At 42.2% G+C, this 16,666-nt stretch overlaps 2 protein-coding genes across 3 annotated transcripts; both read right to left on the bottom strand.

Annotated features, from left to right (window-relative positions):
- Window positions 1–666: 666 nt before the first annotated feature.
- Window positions 667–14,419, bottom strand: mmd (monocyte to macrophage differentiation-associated). Of its 2 annotated transcripts, none has more exons than XM_056406745.1 (7): window positions 14,276–14,419; window positions 4,297–4,378; window positions 3,776–3,936; window positions 2,961–3,035; window positions 2,769–2,870; window positions 2,134–2,203; window positions 667–1,902 (listed from the first exon to the last, which is right to left on the bottom strand). In XM_056406745.1, exons 1-7 carry the CDS (start codon window positions 14,311–14,313, stop codon window positions 1,699–1,701), a joined length of 732 nt encoding a protein of 243 aa, XP_056262720.1. In that variant the 5' UTR covers window positions 14,314–14,419; the 3' UTR covers window positions 667–1,698. The 2 variants fall into 2 exon arrangements, with proteins under 2 accessions (XP_056262720.1, XP_056262721.1); XM_056406746.1 differs by lacking the exon at window positions 14,276–14,419 and adding an exon at window positions 5,220–5,624.
- Window positions 14,419–16,658, bottom strand: si:ch73-256g18.2 (small integral membrane protein 36). Its single transcript, XM_056406767.1, has one exon. It carries the CDS (start codon window positions 14,713–14,715, stop codon window positions 14,422–14,424), a length of 294 nt encoding a protein of 97 aa, XP_056262742.1. The 5' UTR covers window positions 14,716–16,658; the 3' UTR covers window positions 14,419–14,421.
- Window positions 16,659–16,666: the final 8 nt, after the last annotated feature.

Here is a 16,666-nt window from a genome sequence, read left to right as displayed (position 1 = left end):
TAATTTTCTGACAGTCCTGTATATTAGGCTTGTGTCCGTAGAACTGAATGTTGAAAAGTATCCAAAGTTTCTGTGACGTGTGAATCTGTAAATGAGTTTTAAAAAGTAAATAGCCGAATCTTGTGTTGTTCTCTTGATGAAAAATTTAAATCTGTAACTAACTGAATATTGTGAGATAACAATTCTAAATTATTCTAGTGTTTAAACTAGAGGACGCTTACGATATATTTGATGTATTTCTTTCTTTAAAGGTTTAAATGATAAAACATGTTAAAGTGGTTTTAACCCAAGACTTATTGTATTTTATTACTATTCTGCCATCTAGACTTAAATAAAGTTAGATTCTTGTAATGGTGCACTGGGACAAATTAAATAACTGCAAATTATATATATATATTTTAAAGAAAATATATATATATATATATAAAAATAATATATATATATTTTAAAAATATAATGTATATAAAATAAAAAATCTATATAATATATATATAAAAATAAAAAAATAAATTTTTTATATATAAATTATATTGATATAATTGTTATTATTTAGTTTCTTTCACAAAAAGAAAATTCACAAATATTTGTTCTCCATGTATTCTTATAACTTATCGTGGTGTTTCTTTTTTCTGCAGGACGAGAACGTCTAAAAGAGGAGAGCAGCTGTTGGGGTCTTCATGTTTTTATTGTGACATCAGAAGGTGCACTGGGGGGGGGGGGGGTCTGGGTCAGCAGCACCATTGACGCCCAGTGGAGAAGTTTCTTCTCCAGGAAAATGAACAGAAGATATAAACATTCCAAAACACTCAGTGGTTATGAAGAAGTTAGAAATGTGCACTCGCTCCGCTCGGAGATCAAACACGGGGACATAAAGTTCACTAAAGACGAGCTTCTGAATCCAGAGTCGAACCGTCGGTCCCGGTGGGGGACCGGTGGAGACGTGACACCGGACCAGGGACCAGGTCGCTCACGTGAATAACGACGTGGAGCGCGACAGTTTCTCCTCGCGTTCAACAAACCGATTCTCTCTCATCGGTTTGGCTCATTGAGCTCACGTGAAACGCTGTTGGCCACCAGCAGGGGGCGCTAAACACCGAGGAGGAGGAGCGGTGGAGGCCTCAGGACTGCGATTTGGACAGGGAAAAAGGAAAAGGTCACAAAGCACGAGTGGATCAGATGACGATGGAATCAGAGGAGAGAGATTCCCAAAAGAAAAGGAGGATAACTCTGGACCCGGAGAACCCGTCGGCCTCCTCGATGCCGGCGTTCCTCATTTTTACTCCAATCGTCTCCAAAGTTGTTTTGTAAACTAAATCTTTGGTTCTTTTATTCATTTATTTATCAAAAGCAAAGTCACAATTTGGATTTGCCCGTTTCTGGAAACATTGGATTCTTCGCACCTAACTCCTCCTCCACTCGTGTTCAGATGGTTCTGACCCCCCCCCCCCCAGAGGAATGTGACCCCTTTCAAAACGATACAAAGGACTCGCTATCAAATCCCCTCGAATACGGAAAGTGACAAAGTTCATCGTACAAAGTCAAACGTCCTCCGTTCAGTTTGAAGTCGTACAAAACAGCTTTTTGATCGTTGGAAGAAAAAAAAACGGTAAACACTTCACGGTCATTAGTTGCGTAAACTTCACGGCTGTGAGGGAGTCGGAGTCGGTGTCCCCCCCCCCCCCCCCCACGGCCCCGTGGTCACAACTGGAGGAGGGCGTCCGGGCCGCTGGCCCTGTACAGGTACTTCCAGATGGCGTAGTAGTGCACGGCGGCGGCCAGCGCCACGAACACGTGCCAGATGGCGTGGGCGAAGGGGATGACGCCGTCGCTCTTGAAGAAGAACACGCCGAGGCAGTAGAGGAGGCCGCCGCACGCCAGCTCCTGGAGGCCGTCCGTGTTGTTCTGCGGGGACGAGGGGGGGGCGGGGTATTTTAAATGGGGCTCAGCCTGCAATACTCATCGGCGCCACTAGAGGGCAGCAGAACCCAAAGAGATGCAACAACCCTCAAACAACACTATATGTTCCAGAGCTAAAGCAGAAACAGTGTTGACATGTTGACATGTTTACATTGAGGGCCAGAGAGGCAGAACAGAGAAAAGGGGAGTTAATATATTCATAAACGACGACGTTACCATTGACGTCACGACCGACGCCGGGAAGAAACCCATCATCAGGTAGAAGGCCAGCTCAACGAGTTTATACCTGCAGACACACGGACGAGGAGGCGTTCACTGACTCGCCCAACGCGATGGAAACATCGGCGTTCATGTCCAGACGTGTCGACCAGAGCACTTTCTGTATTCCGGTCGACCAAACCAAATCTACTTCTCTTTACGTTGTAAATCTCTTTGAGCGTTCTGTGATCTGACGCGATGTCAGCATGGAGATGGAAAGCAAGTCGGTTTTGTTTTGTCCTCTCCTTGATAATCGGTTTGTTTTTCTTCATTGTGGATTAATGTCAAAATTCTCTGGATTAAACCAAAATTCATCGTTTCATCCCAAACTCACGGACACCACAACTAAAACACTTAGTTTTCCCTTCACTGCTAATTGAGATTCCACCAAAAGTTAGGACTTAATAAAAAGATATTTAAATCCCCCTCAGTGAAAACCTTACAAGCTAAATAAAACGAGACTTTTGGAGCCTTTCACATTCCAGATGTTGTAGGAGTGATTTACAACAAAAATGTTTTAAAATATGTTTCTCTGGTACCTTCTATATATCCAGATCCCCTGGTGGTCACCCCCCCCCCCCCCCCGTACTCACTTCTCGTGGTAGTTGAAGACGTAGACGGTGCCGGCCGCCGCCATGAGCCACACGAACCAGCGCATGTGAGCCGCCAGAGGGCCGAGCTCACGCAGGTTCAGCCTGACAGGACGAAGGACACGAGTCAGGCTTCCATCACGACCTCTGACCCCCCTCACCTGACCCCCCCCCCCCACAGAGTGCGCTGCTCACCACGGCGTGTAGGAGGCGGCGATGAAGAAGTAGATGACCACGCGGTCACACATGTGGAAGCACTGCTCCATGGACCTGAAACACACACAAATAGATCTTCCATTAATCTGCCAGTTTTTATCTGTATTTGTTGGTATTTCTGCTTGGGATCAAATTTAATATTCTTATATTCTCATTTGTAGACATGAAAGTTTACATGTCTAAACAGAAGTCGTGTCGCGGACCACACACACACACACACACACACGAGAAACAGCAGTTCAGAGAAACGATAACGTGAAGAGAAGAAAGTTCCTCATGAACAGGATTTTAAAGACGTCTTTAATTAATCTAAACATAAATCCCGTAGACGCTGAGAAACGACGAGTCGCTGATCTCAAGAGGTCACGCCGCGGCTCATTTCACCTCCGATGCACTCGTGGGACACTAGAGGACCGCTCGCTATCGCTTGGCTTCGTCGAGACGTCGTCATGACGACTCGTCCCGGGAGACGGGACACGACGGTGCGTTCAGGCTCCCCCGGAGAACATCGCCACAGCGACGCTTTACCGCCGATCGGGACGTTTTCATCTCCTCGCGGTCTTCTCTCGGCGGCCGCGTCGCGTTTCTGAGTTTGCACATCGTTGTTTTCACGATGTTTTAAAAGTTAGAGGCGGTGGCAGAAGAGTGACGTGAGATATTAAACTTCTGCAGCGGCAGCTTCACGTGAACTGAAGCGCTGCATCATCATCTCAGAGCACGCAGGAGACGAGCTGCGAACATGGTGGATCTCCATCGCTCCTCCTCCATCTCCTCCTCCTCCTCCTCCTCCTCACCTCATGTGGCTCCTCTTCCAGGTGATGATGTGGAACACGGTGGACACCAGGAAGAGGGCGCACAGCCCCACGCCGTACACCCAGGCGGTGATCTTCTCCCAGCCGTTGTCCGACAGCCGGTGCAGCAGCGCCACGCCCACGACGGCCGGCGCGATGAGGAACTACAAACATGGAGGGCATCCGTTAGCATCAGCATCATGGCCGCCCTCTTAAAGGGCCGGAAACACTTTATAAACTCCTCGAACATATTGTTAAATAACTCTTTTTGCATTTGCTTATTGGAGAGTAGAAATATTGTACAAAAGAAAATGTCTCTAATATTACAACTTAAATCCATTCAATTCGAAACCTTCAAAATAAAAGCACGGTAAATTTTTCTTCAATTGCTGTAAGAAAAGGGGATCACATGTTTTTCAAGCCCGAAGGGGCCACATAAAATGATGCGGCGGGCCGGATTTGGCCCGCGGGCCTTGTGTTTGACACCAGTGCGGACCCAGACGGCGTGGACCACGGCCACTCACTGCATGGGTGTAGCAGTTGGCGGCGTGCTCGTAGCAGGTGGGCTGGTAGCGGCAGTTAGCGGAGGCCCGTCTGTTCATGAACCTGGAACACACAAACAAACAACAATAAACAAAGTGCGAATGCCGATTCGACTGCAACACTTCTATTTGATACACGGATGTTATCTATTACGAACACAAAGCGACAATCGGCGAATGCTTCGTGGATATGAAGTGCGATACGTAGATATTAAATCAGAAAAACAAACATAAGAGCTCTCAAGGTGGGAGATAAGAAGTAAAATACCAGAAAATAAATAATGGAATCTAATCTTTACCTAGAAAATAACTTGTAAATAGTGCCTCATGTGTAATATGATGAATATGACAGTTTATTTTATTTTTATTTGAGATGCAATGGCTAATATACATTTTATAAAATCAAGGTAGTTATATTCATAACTACGCATTAGGTAACAAACTAAATTGCATTTGATGTATCACAGATTCTTGAAATTGTTAAACTCTAACACTCAAATTAGAGCTAAAACTAACATTTGTTGTCATCTATTAATCATCTTTATATCATTTTAGTCAATACAATTGCAATATAAACAATTTCCCCAGAGCCAAAGTGTCTTGTTTTGCCCCAACTAGTGAACAATTAAAATAAACTAAATGTACAGTGATATTAAATCCACTAATATCAGAGAAGCTTCTTCTTATTATTGTGAATCATCGAAATTGTTGATTTCAAACTACTAAAATCAATATTATCGATCATATGTTGGCACAAATGAACAACAATCATTATCAAAACGGCACACTGATATGAACAACCAAACATATTAAAATGCTAAAACATACATAACGTTATATATATAAATACATGTTATATATATATATATGGCTATATTTGTTTAAATATTTGACATTTCACAAACCTCTGAAAGATGTTCACCCTCTTCATTTCAGAGCCCGTTTCCACCACGTGTAAAATAAATAAATAAAATAATATTTAATAAACCGCCAGCAAAAAAAAAAAACGCCCTGAGAAACCAACGGAAACCAACGGAAACCAACGGAATCCAACGGAATCCAACGGTGGCGCGTTAGCATTAGCTTAGCTCCAGCTACAAGGCACCGGAAGCGCCAATACCCCCGCTACAAAGGCACCATTTTAGCCTTTTTCTTAGCAGCATTCTGTTACAAAACGCCGGCTCACTGTCTCTTCTTCAAGCTGGAAACATCCATGAGGGCCAGCGGCTGCCGGGACAAACCGAAAAAAAGACCCCCGCGAACACCGGTGAATGCCGGGTACCTCCCCCCCGCCGAGCCGCGCCACTGGAAATGTGAGTTCTTTCTTTTTCTTTTTTTCTCTTTTTCCCCAACCTACGGCGAGATGTGGAGTGACGGCAGTGTGAGCCAATGAGCGGTGACACGCCCCCCGGGCACGTAGGCCAATCAGATGTCAGGTGGGCGGAGTCACGGAGGGGAGAGTGACTTCTCGTTCTGGTGGATAATAAATGAGAATAGTTCAGATCGATCGTTTACAGGAAAGATAAAAAGATTAATAAAGAAACCCCGTCACGTATATTGCAGATTTTTCATTATTTTCTTTATCTCTTTATTTGTATTTTGTTTTACTGACTGTTTCTCTTCCTTTTTTAAATGTTATCTCCTTTCTTTACAAAAGGAAAATAAGATATAATAATAATAATAATAATAATAATAATGGTTAACACATCATTTCATATTGCCTCATAGATCATATATATACATATATATATATTTTAAAAATATATATATATATATATATGTAAAGATTTATTGTGACATTTAAATTGAAAATCACTCGCATGTCTTTACATTAACTGCTGCAATGCTAACTTAATTATTAATAATTTGAAACTGTGGGATTGGTTGTTTATCAGACAGCGAGAAAACAATTTTTTTTTAAAATGATTTTTAACTCAGAAAAAGTTTGTAAATGAGGAGTAAAAACTAGAAAACTCACTTTTAACCCAAAGTGTAATTAATCTTGACTAATAACGATCTAATCTAAGCAATAGAATTCAAGCAAAGCGTGTTCTCGTCAAACACACATTGACTTATCCGAGGTTTAAATCTAACTAATCTTTTCTCTAAATGAACTATGTGACAGGGGCAACGTGACGCAGCACGGACTACCGCTCGGTTACATAACAGCATGTAACCTGATCAGTGACTCTCAGACCCAGCGGGGGGCTTATGTTCCCCTCAAAGTGAAATCCTCATCTCAATGAAGTCCACGAGCTGCACACAACAAGAAAGAAACCGCATGAACCCTCTGCGTGTGCTTTCACAGCTTTGGGCACTTTGAGTGTTTTTTCTTTTAGAGCAGACACAGATATCCACTTTATCTTCAATTACAAATGAGTACTCGTGTAAAAAGGTCTCATATATGTCAGAAAACCCTCTAAAAAATACAAATAACTGATACAAAAGCCTGTTCAATGAAAGTGATCCGGGCCTTTGTGGCGCCGGTCAGGGAGGAGAATGGATGGATCCAGACAAAGAGAGCTCGTTGTGTGACGCTGGCTGTAAAAGGACATCAGCAGAGACAACGGAGGCCCCATGTCAGGACACGGTGTCTCCTTGACCCCCCTGACCCCCCTGACCCCCCATGCTGTAACACCTCTAATGTGACACTTCCTCGTTATTATTTAGAAAAAAGGCCACGAGCGACAACATTTGGCACATGTTGCTATATTTTTGGTGAGAAAGCGCACAAAGAGCGTCGGTTATTATAATAAAATACAGTCGCTGTGAGACAACGGCTCCTCGGTGACGTCCAGAGATCACAGACTTTGTATTTCCCATTTTCATCATGGAAATCTTAAGCCTGACTCAAGTGACATCACTCGAGGACATTCTTCAGACTCCTCCCCCCCCTTCATCCTCAGGCCTTCGTGGCTCTGACGGGGTCCCCGCCCCCCTTCGACCCCCCATGGAGCCTCTTCACGGTGGAGTTCCAGCGCTCCGTGGATCTGACGGAGTTCACCTTGTCTTTACTTTGACCTGTAAATCACTCGATCATTAAAAAGTCCTGACGGATGCACTTTGCCTGTCGCTCTACGGCCTCGATTACACGAGATTTACGACATCGGGGAGTTTCCTGTTTATCGCTCCGACCTTCGACCTTTTGCACACGTCTGATGATCCAGAGTAACGGCGAGCACCTGTGTGCGTGTGCGAGGAATTTAACGGATACGGTTCTGGAGAATCCACTGAATTCATCTGGATATCTCGGTTCTTCTTTTCCTCATAAGAAATGATAAGATCGATGAATATGATCATGATACGTGATTAATGTAAGTTGCCAAACTCCACGGACCAATCAGAATGACCCGAGGGAGTCCCGCCTCTGCAGATGGCAAATGGGGCGGGACGAGTGAGCTGTCAATCAAGCTGCCTGCCCACGCAGGCCCCCAGGAGGCCTCTAACCGGGCTCAACAGGTGGAAGCACCTGTGTGGTTAAAGTACAGGGTCCACGGAGGTTATTTTTAAACCACACAAAACCCACTCATGTGTTCGTTAACTCTTCGTTAACTCTTCGTTGACTCTTCGTTGACTCTCTTTCGTCATGGAGCTTCTGACCGGCTCCTCGTGGTCTTGCAGGTCAGACACAAAGGTGACGACCTTTATTATAAAAGAGGCTTCTCGTGTCACGGTGGGTTTAGACGGCCTCGTAATTGGTTTAGTGTTTTCATGCTCGAATGCGTCGCCTGTAATTAAACCTCGTGTGACGGGAAAAGGAAATCTACCAGATATCACTATGTGGAAAGGTCAAGTATATATATATATCTGTGAAGACTCTATAGATATGGTCTGAACACACTCAGAACATATATTGTACAACAAATATAAAATCCATAAAATATATGGTCTGTTTATAATTTAAATTTAAAATGTATAACTATTTTCCATGAATATAATTAAATGGCTTTCATTCATGGAAATTATTTTATTAGTAATAAACCCCTTTGAGATGAAACATTTAACTTTCAATGAGAAAAACAAACAAACAAGATAATTAAAATTAAAATAGATAAATAAATTAATAAAATAAATGATTGTTAAATTAAATTAATTGAAAACTTATACAAAATAAATCTCAATTTAAAATTCAAATAAATAAAATAAATAAAATAAATAAAATAAATAAAATAAATAAAATAAATAAAATAAATAAAATAAATAAAATAAATAAAATAAATAAAATAAATAAAATAAATGTAAAAAATTCATTTTTTATAAACGTGACCCCTGAAGCGTGACCCCTGAAGCGTGACCCTGGAAGCGTGACCCCTGAAGCGTGACCCCTGAAGCATGACCCCTCAAGCGTGACCCTGAAGCGTGACCCCTGAAGCGTGACCCTGAAGCGTGACCCTGAAGCGTGACCCCTGAAGCGTGACCCCTGAAGCATGACTACTGAAGCGTGACCCCTGAAGCATGACCCCTGAAGCATGACTACTGAAGCGTGACCCCTGAAGCATGACTACTGAAGCGTGACCCCTGAAGCATGACTACTGAAGCGTGACCCCTGAAGCGTGACCCCTGAAGCGTGACCCCTGAAGCGTGACAGGGAGTTGCTGCTGCATCCCGGTGAATAATCCTGCAGCCGAGGCTCCTGAGTCATCGCGTGCTCCAACAGGCTGGAGTCCAGCAGCTTCTCCTGTCCACTGCAGGACAACCCATATTTAAATATGTATGTACTCAATACCTCTGTAATCCAGCTTGATCATGACAGTGATAACGGTATTTAATAATGGTAATGCATGCATGCATAATCCTCCATCGGGTGTCCCGAACGATAATACCAAATTAACCTGTGTTTTATATTATTATTGTCAAAAAAGAACCTTTTCTCTTTCTCAATCATTTACATTGTTGGACTTATTTGGTCAAATTAATACATTAATTAACATTTAATTAGTTTTCTCCCTTTTATTTCAATATTCTGAACACAAAAATGATTTATTAATGGATGATGTTTGTCTGCAAATACTAACAACACAAATACGTACAAAGCCTCATTCATCTGCAGTAAAACAAGTTCACAATGATGTTTTAATAAATTCATGTTGTGTTACATAATATATAATGAAAATATTTGGTGTTATTTCATAGCAGAAAATCCAGCGAATCATACTTCTAAATATAAAAATGTAGTACATAAACATGTCACCAGCTGCAGCAGATTAAGCCTCAGATTCTCAGAAGGACGATTACTCTGAGCTACAGGGTTCTGTTCGGTTCCCCGGAGAACCTTCTGTTGCAGCGCAGGACAGATGTGATCCAGAGGCTCAACATCCATAAAACCTGAGCGCGAAACACATGTTCGGAAGCAACAGCTTCATCATATATAGTTTATATTAATACATGTGTATACATGAGGCTCTACATGCTGTGTGAATTAACCCCTCTGCATAAAGCTTCATAATATATATATATATATATATATAGAGATAGAGAGAGATTTATTAAATGTGTATAAATGAGTCTCTGAATGCTGTGTGAACTAACCCCTCTACATAAAGCTTCATTGTGTATATATATATATATATATATATATATATAAATGAGTCTCTGAATGCTGTGTGAACTAACCCCTCTACATAAAGCTGCATTGTATATATATATATATATGTATATATATATATACATATATATACTGTATCTACATATATATATATATTTGTGTATATATACTGTATATACATATATATATATATTAATAAATGTGTATAAATTAGTCTCTGAATGCTGTGAGAACTAACCCCTCTGCAGAAAGCTTCATAATATATATATTTATTTATATATTTATGTATTTATTAATAAATGTGTATAAATAAGTCTCTGAATGGTGTGAGAACTAACACCTCTGCATAAAGCGTCATAATATATATATATATATTAGGGCTGGGCAACGATTACAAATTTTAATCGCGATTAATCGCATGATTTCCCTGATTAATCATGATTAATCACGATTAATCGCATTTGTATATGCAAAATCCAATAATTAATTCAAAAGTAGTGTATAACGCACTTCTATTTGAAATGTTCTGCCATATGAATGAAAGTGCCATAACATGTGTTGTCCCTGTTATAGTGAGACACCAGAAAACACCTTCAGTGCAGTTTGTCAATTCCTAGAACTTGACACTTATTTTAAATGTCCTGCCATATGAACTAAAGTGCCATAAAATCTGTCAGGACATTGTCAAACGCAGTGATGCAGAGACACTGTGACAGAACGCTGGAGACTGAGCGTGAAGCAGGGACATGATCAAAGGCAGTCGTCTCGCAGCAGCGATCATCTCTGGTGCTCTATCTGTGTTCAGTGTGGTGACTTTATCTAACACATTCCACTGCTGTGCAACTTCAGTAAAGTGTCCCGCGCACGATTCAGCAGAATGTCTCTCCTCTGTTTTCATCAGTCAGGGCATGTGAATGCAGCCCCCACTTCTCATCAATATAATGCACAATAACTCCGAGGTCATTGTGGTCACCGAGTGATGTCCAGTCGTCCCCAGTGAGAGCAACAGGGTGCACGTTGTGAAGCTGTCACTTTTGCAGTCCTCTCCTTGTCATCCAGCTCGTGTATTCTCCGTGTGACGTGTGTCTTGAGGGCGTCTCATACCTGCCGTCATTTGTTGAGATTCTCCATGTTTGTTAAACCGCGAATGACTTTCTTTTCCGGTTCCGCAGCAATCAGTAGCAGACTTTTACAAAATAAAAGCCTGTGAGCAACACACTTTTACAATAAGAAAATAAATAATAAAACCTGCGTTAACGCGCGATAAAATAATTGTCGGCGTTAATTAATTGATGCGTTAATGCAAGATTAACGCGTTAACGTGCCCAGCCCTAATATACAGGACTGTCTCAGAAAATTAGAATATTGTGATAAAGTTCTTTATTTTCTGTAATGCAATTAAAAAAACAAAAATGTCATGCATTCTGGATTCATTACAAATCAACTGAAATATTGCAAGCCTTTTATTCTTTTAATATTGCTGATTATGGCTTACAGCTTAAGAAAACTCTAAAATCCTATCTCATAAAATTTGAATATTTCCTCAGACCAAGTAAAAAAAAAGATTTATAACAGCAAAACAAAATCAAACATTTGAAAATGTGTTTCCAGGTGTTTCGAGTTAATTAGACGATTCAAGTGATTTGTTTAATACCCTACTAGTATACTTTTTCATGATATTCTAATATTTAGAGATAGGATATTTGAGTTTTCTTAAACTGTAAGCCATAATCAGCAATATTAAAAGAATAAAAGGCTTGCAATATTTCAGTTGATTTGTAATGAATCCAGAATGCATGACATTTTTGTTTTTTTAATTGCATTACAGAAAATAAAGAACTTTATCACAATATTCTAATTTTCTGAGACAGTCCTGTATATATTAGAAGAAGAGTTATTGTGTTATAGGGTGAAAACATGACTTCACAGATATCACATGACACTACATCACTGACATTTTGAGATGTTTAAATCTGCAAATGAGGCATTACGTAATGGTAACTTAAATGGTGAAGTTAGAAGAAATTCCCCAGACCCAATGACATCGTAAAAGTTGATATAAATTGTATTTAAAAAAAAGTGAAAGTCATTTTAAAATACCATAGCATAAAGCTAAACATTATGCCACTTCAATCTTGACACCAAAGCGGTATGAGCTGGTCAGGATAGCTTGAATTGTGATGGGATGTTATGCTAACCAGCTGCAACAAGCTAACGTAGGTTTCTAACGTGGCGTGGGAGCTATTTGTTATCCGCAAATACATCATATTGTTACAACAACAACATTGTATAAAGTATATTTTAAGTATTTCTTAAAGATTACCACATGATTTGTAAAACATCTATACACATGTCATAGATGCACCAGGACACACATCATGGCCGCCTCTTAAAGGGCCGGTGTAACTGAAGCGCTGTATAAACTACTCCCGAACATACTGTTAGATAACTCTCTTTGCGTTTGATTATTGTTTATTCGAGAGTAGAAATATTGTACACAAGAACATTTCTCTAATATTATAACAAAAATCCATTTAATTTGAAACCTTCAAAATAAAAGCACAGGATATAAAGGTGATCGTATGTCTTTCAAATCGTCAGGGGCCGCATAAAATGATGTGGTGGGCCGCATCTAATGAGTTGCATACAGTTCATCCGAATACTGTTCATAGGCGGTCTAACCAGCTGAACTTTGAATTTATTATTATTTACACTGTAAAATAGAAATAAGTCAAAAACAACAAGCGAGTGATATGATTGGAGAGGCCTTCTTCTCTCGCTGCTCGTCTGCTCGTCCTCCGCCACCGAGCAGCTGTTCACAGACACTTCCAGAAGTTATGTAAGACGATGACGTCCGTCCACACGTTAAACACTAAGCCCCCAATGGCAGCCAATCAAGAGCAACGCCGTCCATGTTGTCTGTATCTGCGTGTCGGCGAAGGGGAATCGAACCCAAAGACAACGAGTACTTTCTGGCTCGAAGGCCCTGGTTTGCATTGAGATGATGGGCCCCTGAGAAAAAACATGCGAAAGGTCCCCAGCCCCTCTCAGACCTCAGAGCTGCTCCGCCACTTTCTGTTCTGGTTTTGTATCTTTGTAGTTTATTTGTGCCTCTTTGTTGATTTGTATCTCTTTGTAGTTCATTTGTATCTCTTTGTAGTTCATTTGTATCTCTTTGTAGTTCATTTGTATCTCTTTGTAGTTAATTTGTAACCTCTTTGTAGTTCATTTGTATCTCTTTGTAGTAAATTTGTAAACTCTTTGTAGTTCATTTGTATCTCTTTGTAGTTCATTTGTAACCTCTTTGTAGTTCATTTGTATCTCTTTGCAGTTAATTTGTAAACTCTTTGTAGTTCATTTGTATCTCTTTGTAGTTCATTTGTAAACTCTTTGTAGTTCATTTGTATCTCTTTGTAGTTAATTTGTAAACTCTTTGTAGTTGATTTGTATCTCTTTGTAGTTGATTTGTATCTCTTTGTAGTTGATTTGTAAACTCTTTGTAGTTGATTTGTATCTCTTTGTAGTTGATTTGTATCTCTTTGTAGTTCATTTGTATCTCTTTTTAGTTGATTTGTATCTCTTTTTAGTTCATTTGTATCTCTTTGTAATTGATTTGTAAACTCGTAGTTGATTTGTATCTCTTTGTAGTTGATGTGTATCTCTTTGTTGTTGATTTCTATATATTTGTAGTTCATTTGTATCTCTTTCTAGTTGATTTGTATCTCTTTGTAGTTGATTTGTATCTCTTTGTTGTTGATTTGTATCTCTTTGTAGTTGATTTGTATCTCTTTGTTGTTGATTTGTATATCTTTGGAGTTGATTTGTATCTCTCTGTAGTTGATTTGTATCTCTCTGTAGTTGACTTGTATCTCTCTGTAGTTGATTTGTATCTCTTTGTTGTTGATTTGTATATCTTTGTAGTTCATTTGTATCTCTTTGTAGTTCATTTGTATCTCTTTGTCGTTGATTTGTATCTCTTTGTAGTTGACTTGTATCTCTCTGTAGTTGATTTGTATCTCTTTGTAGTTGACTTGTATCTCTCTGTAGTTGACTTGTATCTCTTTGTAGTTGTTCTGTGTCTCTTTGTGTTAGTCTTTCCCGTTCATAGTCGTTATGAATCTCTTCGTGGTCTTTTATTTGTTGTATATTATTTGTGTGGTCGTTTCAGTCTCTTCCTGTTTGGTGCGTGTCTGTCTGAGTGACACCTCCCCGCTCAGTAATCTCTTGTTTGTCTTCAAATTCCTAGAATCTAAAACGAGCCTCAGACGTTGACTAAGTTCTTCCTCTCCTTCACCTCTCTGGTTCTCCCCACCCGTAACCATCCTCAAGCCAACACCACTCTTTACTCCGTGATCCTTTATTAGTCGTGACATGAAGACGGATTTCACACACACACTCAAAAGACATCAATCTTACCGTGCCGGTCTGGTGCCGTGGAGGTCAAATCCGAGCATCGTCAAAAAACAAGGAGACGTTAAAAATAAACGCTTAAAACAACGGAAAACGAAAACAAACAAAAGAGGTTGCGTGTTTGCACAACGCTGAGTCCCGACGCGTCGCGCTCAGACCATCGTGCTCTTCTTCTCCGGGTGCGCGGGCTCGTGGTAGGTCGCGACCATGTTGGCCGCGTCCCACCGGCCCTTCGGCGCCGGGGAGCTCTGCATCACCACCAGCCGGACGGGGGACGGCGTGGGCAGGGGGTCCGGGGCGTACTCCTTGGTGGGGTCTTTGCCCCGGCAGTCGTACATGATGCACGATATCAGGAAGACGAGGAGCAGGATGACGTAGCTGGCGATGAGGATGCAGAGGTTCAGGGTGACGGGGTCGATCTCCTGGTAGTTTTCCAGAAAGCCCATGGCGCCCGCCTCATGCCGGGCGGCCCCCGAAGGCCCCGAAGAACAAGCGAAGGTTATCGACGGCTACGACCGGACGAGAGACACTGGAGCAGCCTCTCTCCCCCGTGTCCACTTAAAGCTCCCTCCCTGGCTTCTGCCTCTCGCCCCTCCGTTTCACAGGAGCGCCGTGGATACGTGGCTTTGCGGTAAAAATACTTTAATCCGCGCCGTCGCTCCTCCAACCCTGAATTCCAGCGATCCACCACGGCTCCCCTTTTAATAACTTAAACTCTGGTTGTAACCGCGACAGCCTGCGTTATATCATCCGCTAGCAGATGGACATTAATTAATGTGTGTGTGACGTATTTGAGTGCATGTGCGTGTGTGTGTGTGTGTGTGTAATCTTAATCTTGATTGTTAGTGGGGATTGACGGAGGACGCCATCTGGCTAAAAGAGGCCGCCGAAAGAGTGGCTAGAAAAGTCACTCGTTTGTCCCAAACTGTAATCTCGGCAGATTACATTGCCCCCCCTCCCCCTCCACACACACACACACACCCCACAGTGTGTGTCAGAGACGATAATCTGCCTCTGGGTCATAATCTCCTTTTGATTCATGACAAAGCATGACAGCGGTGTGCAGGCGTGTGTGTGTGTGTGTGTGTGTGTGTGTGTGTGTGTGTGTGAGTCTTGACATGTCATCTTGCATCATATCTGTGTGGCTCACTTCTGTTGCGGCGCAGTGAGTTGAGACCACCGGCGGCCAGCAGGGGGCAGCGATGAGCAACGTTAGCGGTGGGAGCCGGAGGCTGAACTTTGACCCAGCCGAGCACTTCAGGAGACGGAGAGGGAAACACAAAGAGAAGTAATAACTCACGCTGAGGTGGAGCCTGAAGGCAACACGGTGACACACAATGCCGTCTGGACTTTGAGTTTACATCACGAGATTATTTTATGTTTGTTTCCTTGCAGAAGCTCAATTAAGGCTGTGAACCACCGATTATAGGAAGGAGTCAGGAGAGAGAATGCAGCTTTAACACATGAAGCAGAGACTTCTATACAACCAGAGGAGTCGCCCCCTGGTGGTCAGGAGAGAGAATGCAGCTTTAACACATGAAACATAGACTTCTACACAACCAGAGGAGTCGCCCCCTGCTGGTCAGGAGAGAGAATGCAGCTTTAACACATGAAGCATAGACTTCTACACAACCAGAGGAGTCGCCCCCTGGTGGTCAGGAGAGAGAATGCAGCTTTAACACATGAAGCATAGACTTCTATACAACCAGAGGAGTCGCCCCCTGGTGGTCAGGAGAGAGAATGAAGATTTAACACATGAAGCATAGACTTCTATACAACCAGAGGAGTCGTCCCCTGGTGGTCAGGAGAGAGAATGCAGCTTTAACACATGCAGCACAGACTTCTATATTTGGGTATTAATGAAAGGAGATATTTAGATGTTATTAAACTCTAGAGACGGCAGCACTTAAGAGGTAGAGGAGCATTTCTGTCCTGGGATGTTTGTGTCGTTGTGGGAATGCTTAGCTCAGCGGATGTAATAGGTTGGTCCTGTGTGTGTGTGTGTGTGTGTGTGTGTGTGTGTGTGTGTGTGTGTGTGTACAAGGCCTCTTGGGTGGAGTTTCTCCCGCTCATATCTTGGAGATAGATCTCCCCAGCGCCAGAGGCTGGTGCCAGGCAGTCCGGCAGCCTCGCCTGGACCCGGAGACGAGACTACAAGGGTCCTCAGGGTCCTCGGGGTCCTCAGGGGCCCTCGGGGGCCCTCGGGGGTCAGCAGGAGGCCTCGGGGGTCCGCAGGGGTCCTGAGACGAGTGATGTTCAGAGAAGCCCCAGCTGGTTGCTGGCTGTTTGTTATCGTTGCCTGAGGCATGGGGTCTCCCTGCAGTGGTCCTCCTCTGGATCAGAGACAGCGTGACCTCGCCTCCGACCTCACACCATCAGCCAACCCGGAAAAACAAA

The sequence above is a fragment of the Pseudoliparis swirei genome, chromosome 23 (assembly GCF_029220125.1).
Source record: "Pseudoliparis swirei isolate HS2019 ecotype Mariana Trench chromosome 23, NWPU_hadal_v1, whole genome shotgun sequence".
Lineage (NCBI taxonomy): Eukaryota > Metazoa > Chordata > Actinopteri > Perciformes > Liparidae > Pseudoliparis > Pseudoliparis swirei.
The sequence above is the reverse complement of the archived record's forward strand: the minus strand, read 5'-3'. Positions and strand labels throughout refer to the sequence as shown.

Excerpts from the sequence above, each read along its gene's own strand:
- mmd (XM_056406745.1), bottom strand. The coding sequence starts at position 14,313 with ATGCTCGGATTTGACCTCCACGGCACCAGACCGGCACG. Across the intron at positions 4,379-14,275 it reads CACGGCACCAGACCGGCACG|GTTCATGAACAGACGGGCCT; the intron begins GTAAGATTGATG and ends TGTGTGTTCCAG. Across the intron at positions 1,903-2,133 it reads CGTCGGTCGTGACGTCAATG|AACAACACGGACGGCCTCCA; the intron begins GTAACGTCGTCG and ends TCGTCCCCGCAG.
- si:ch73-256g18.2 (XM_056406767.1), bottom strand. The coding sequence starts at position 14,715 with ATGGGCTTTCTGGAAAACTACCAGGAGATCGACCCCGTCACCCTGAAC.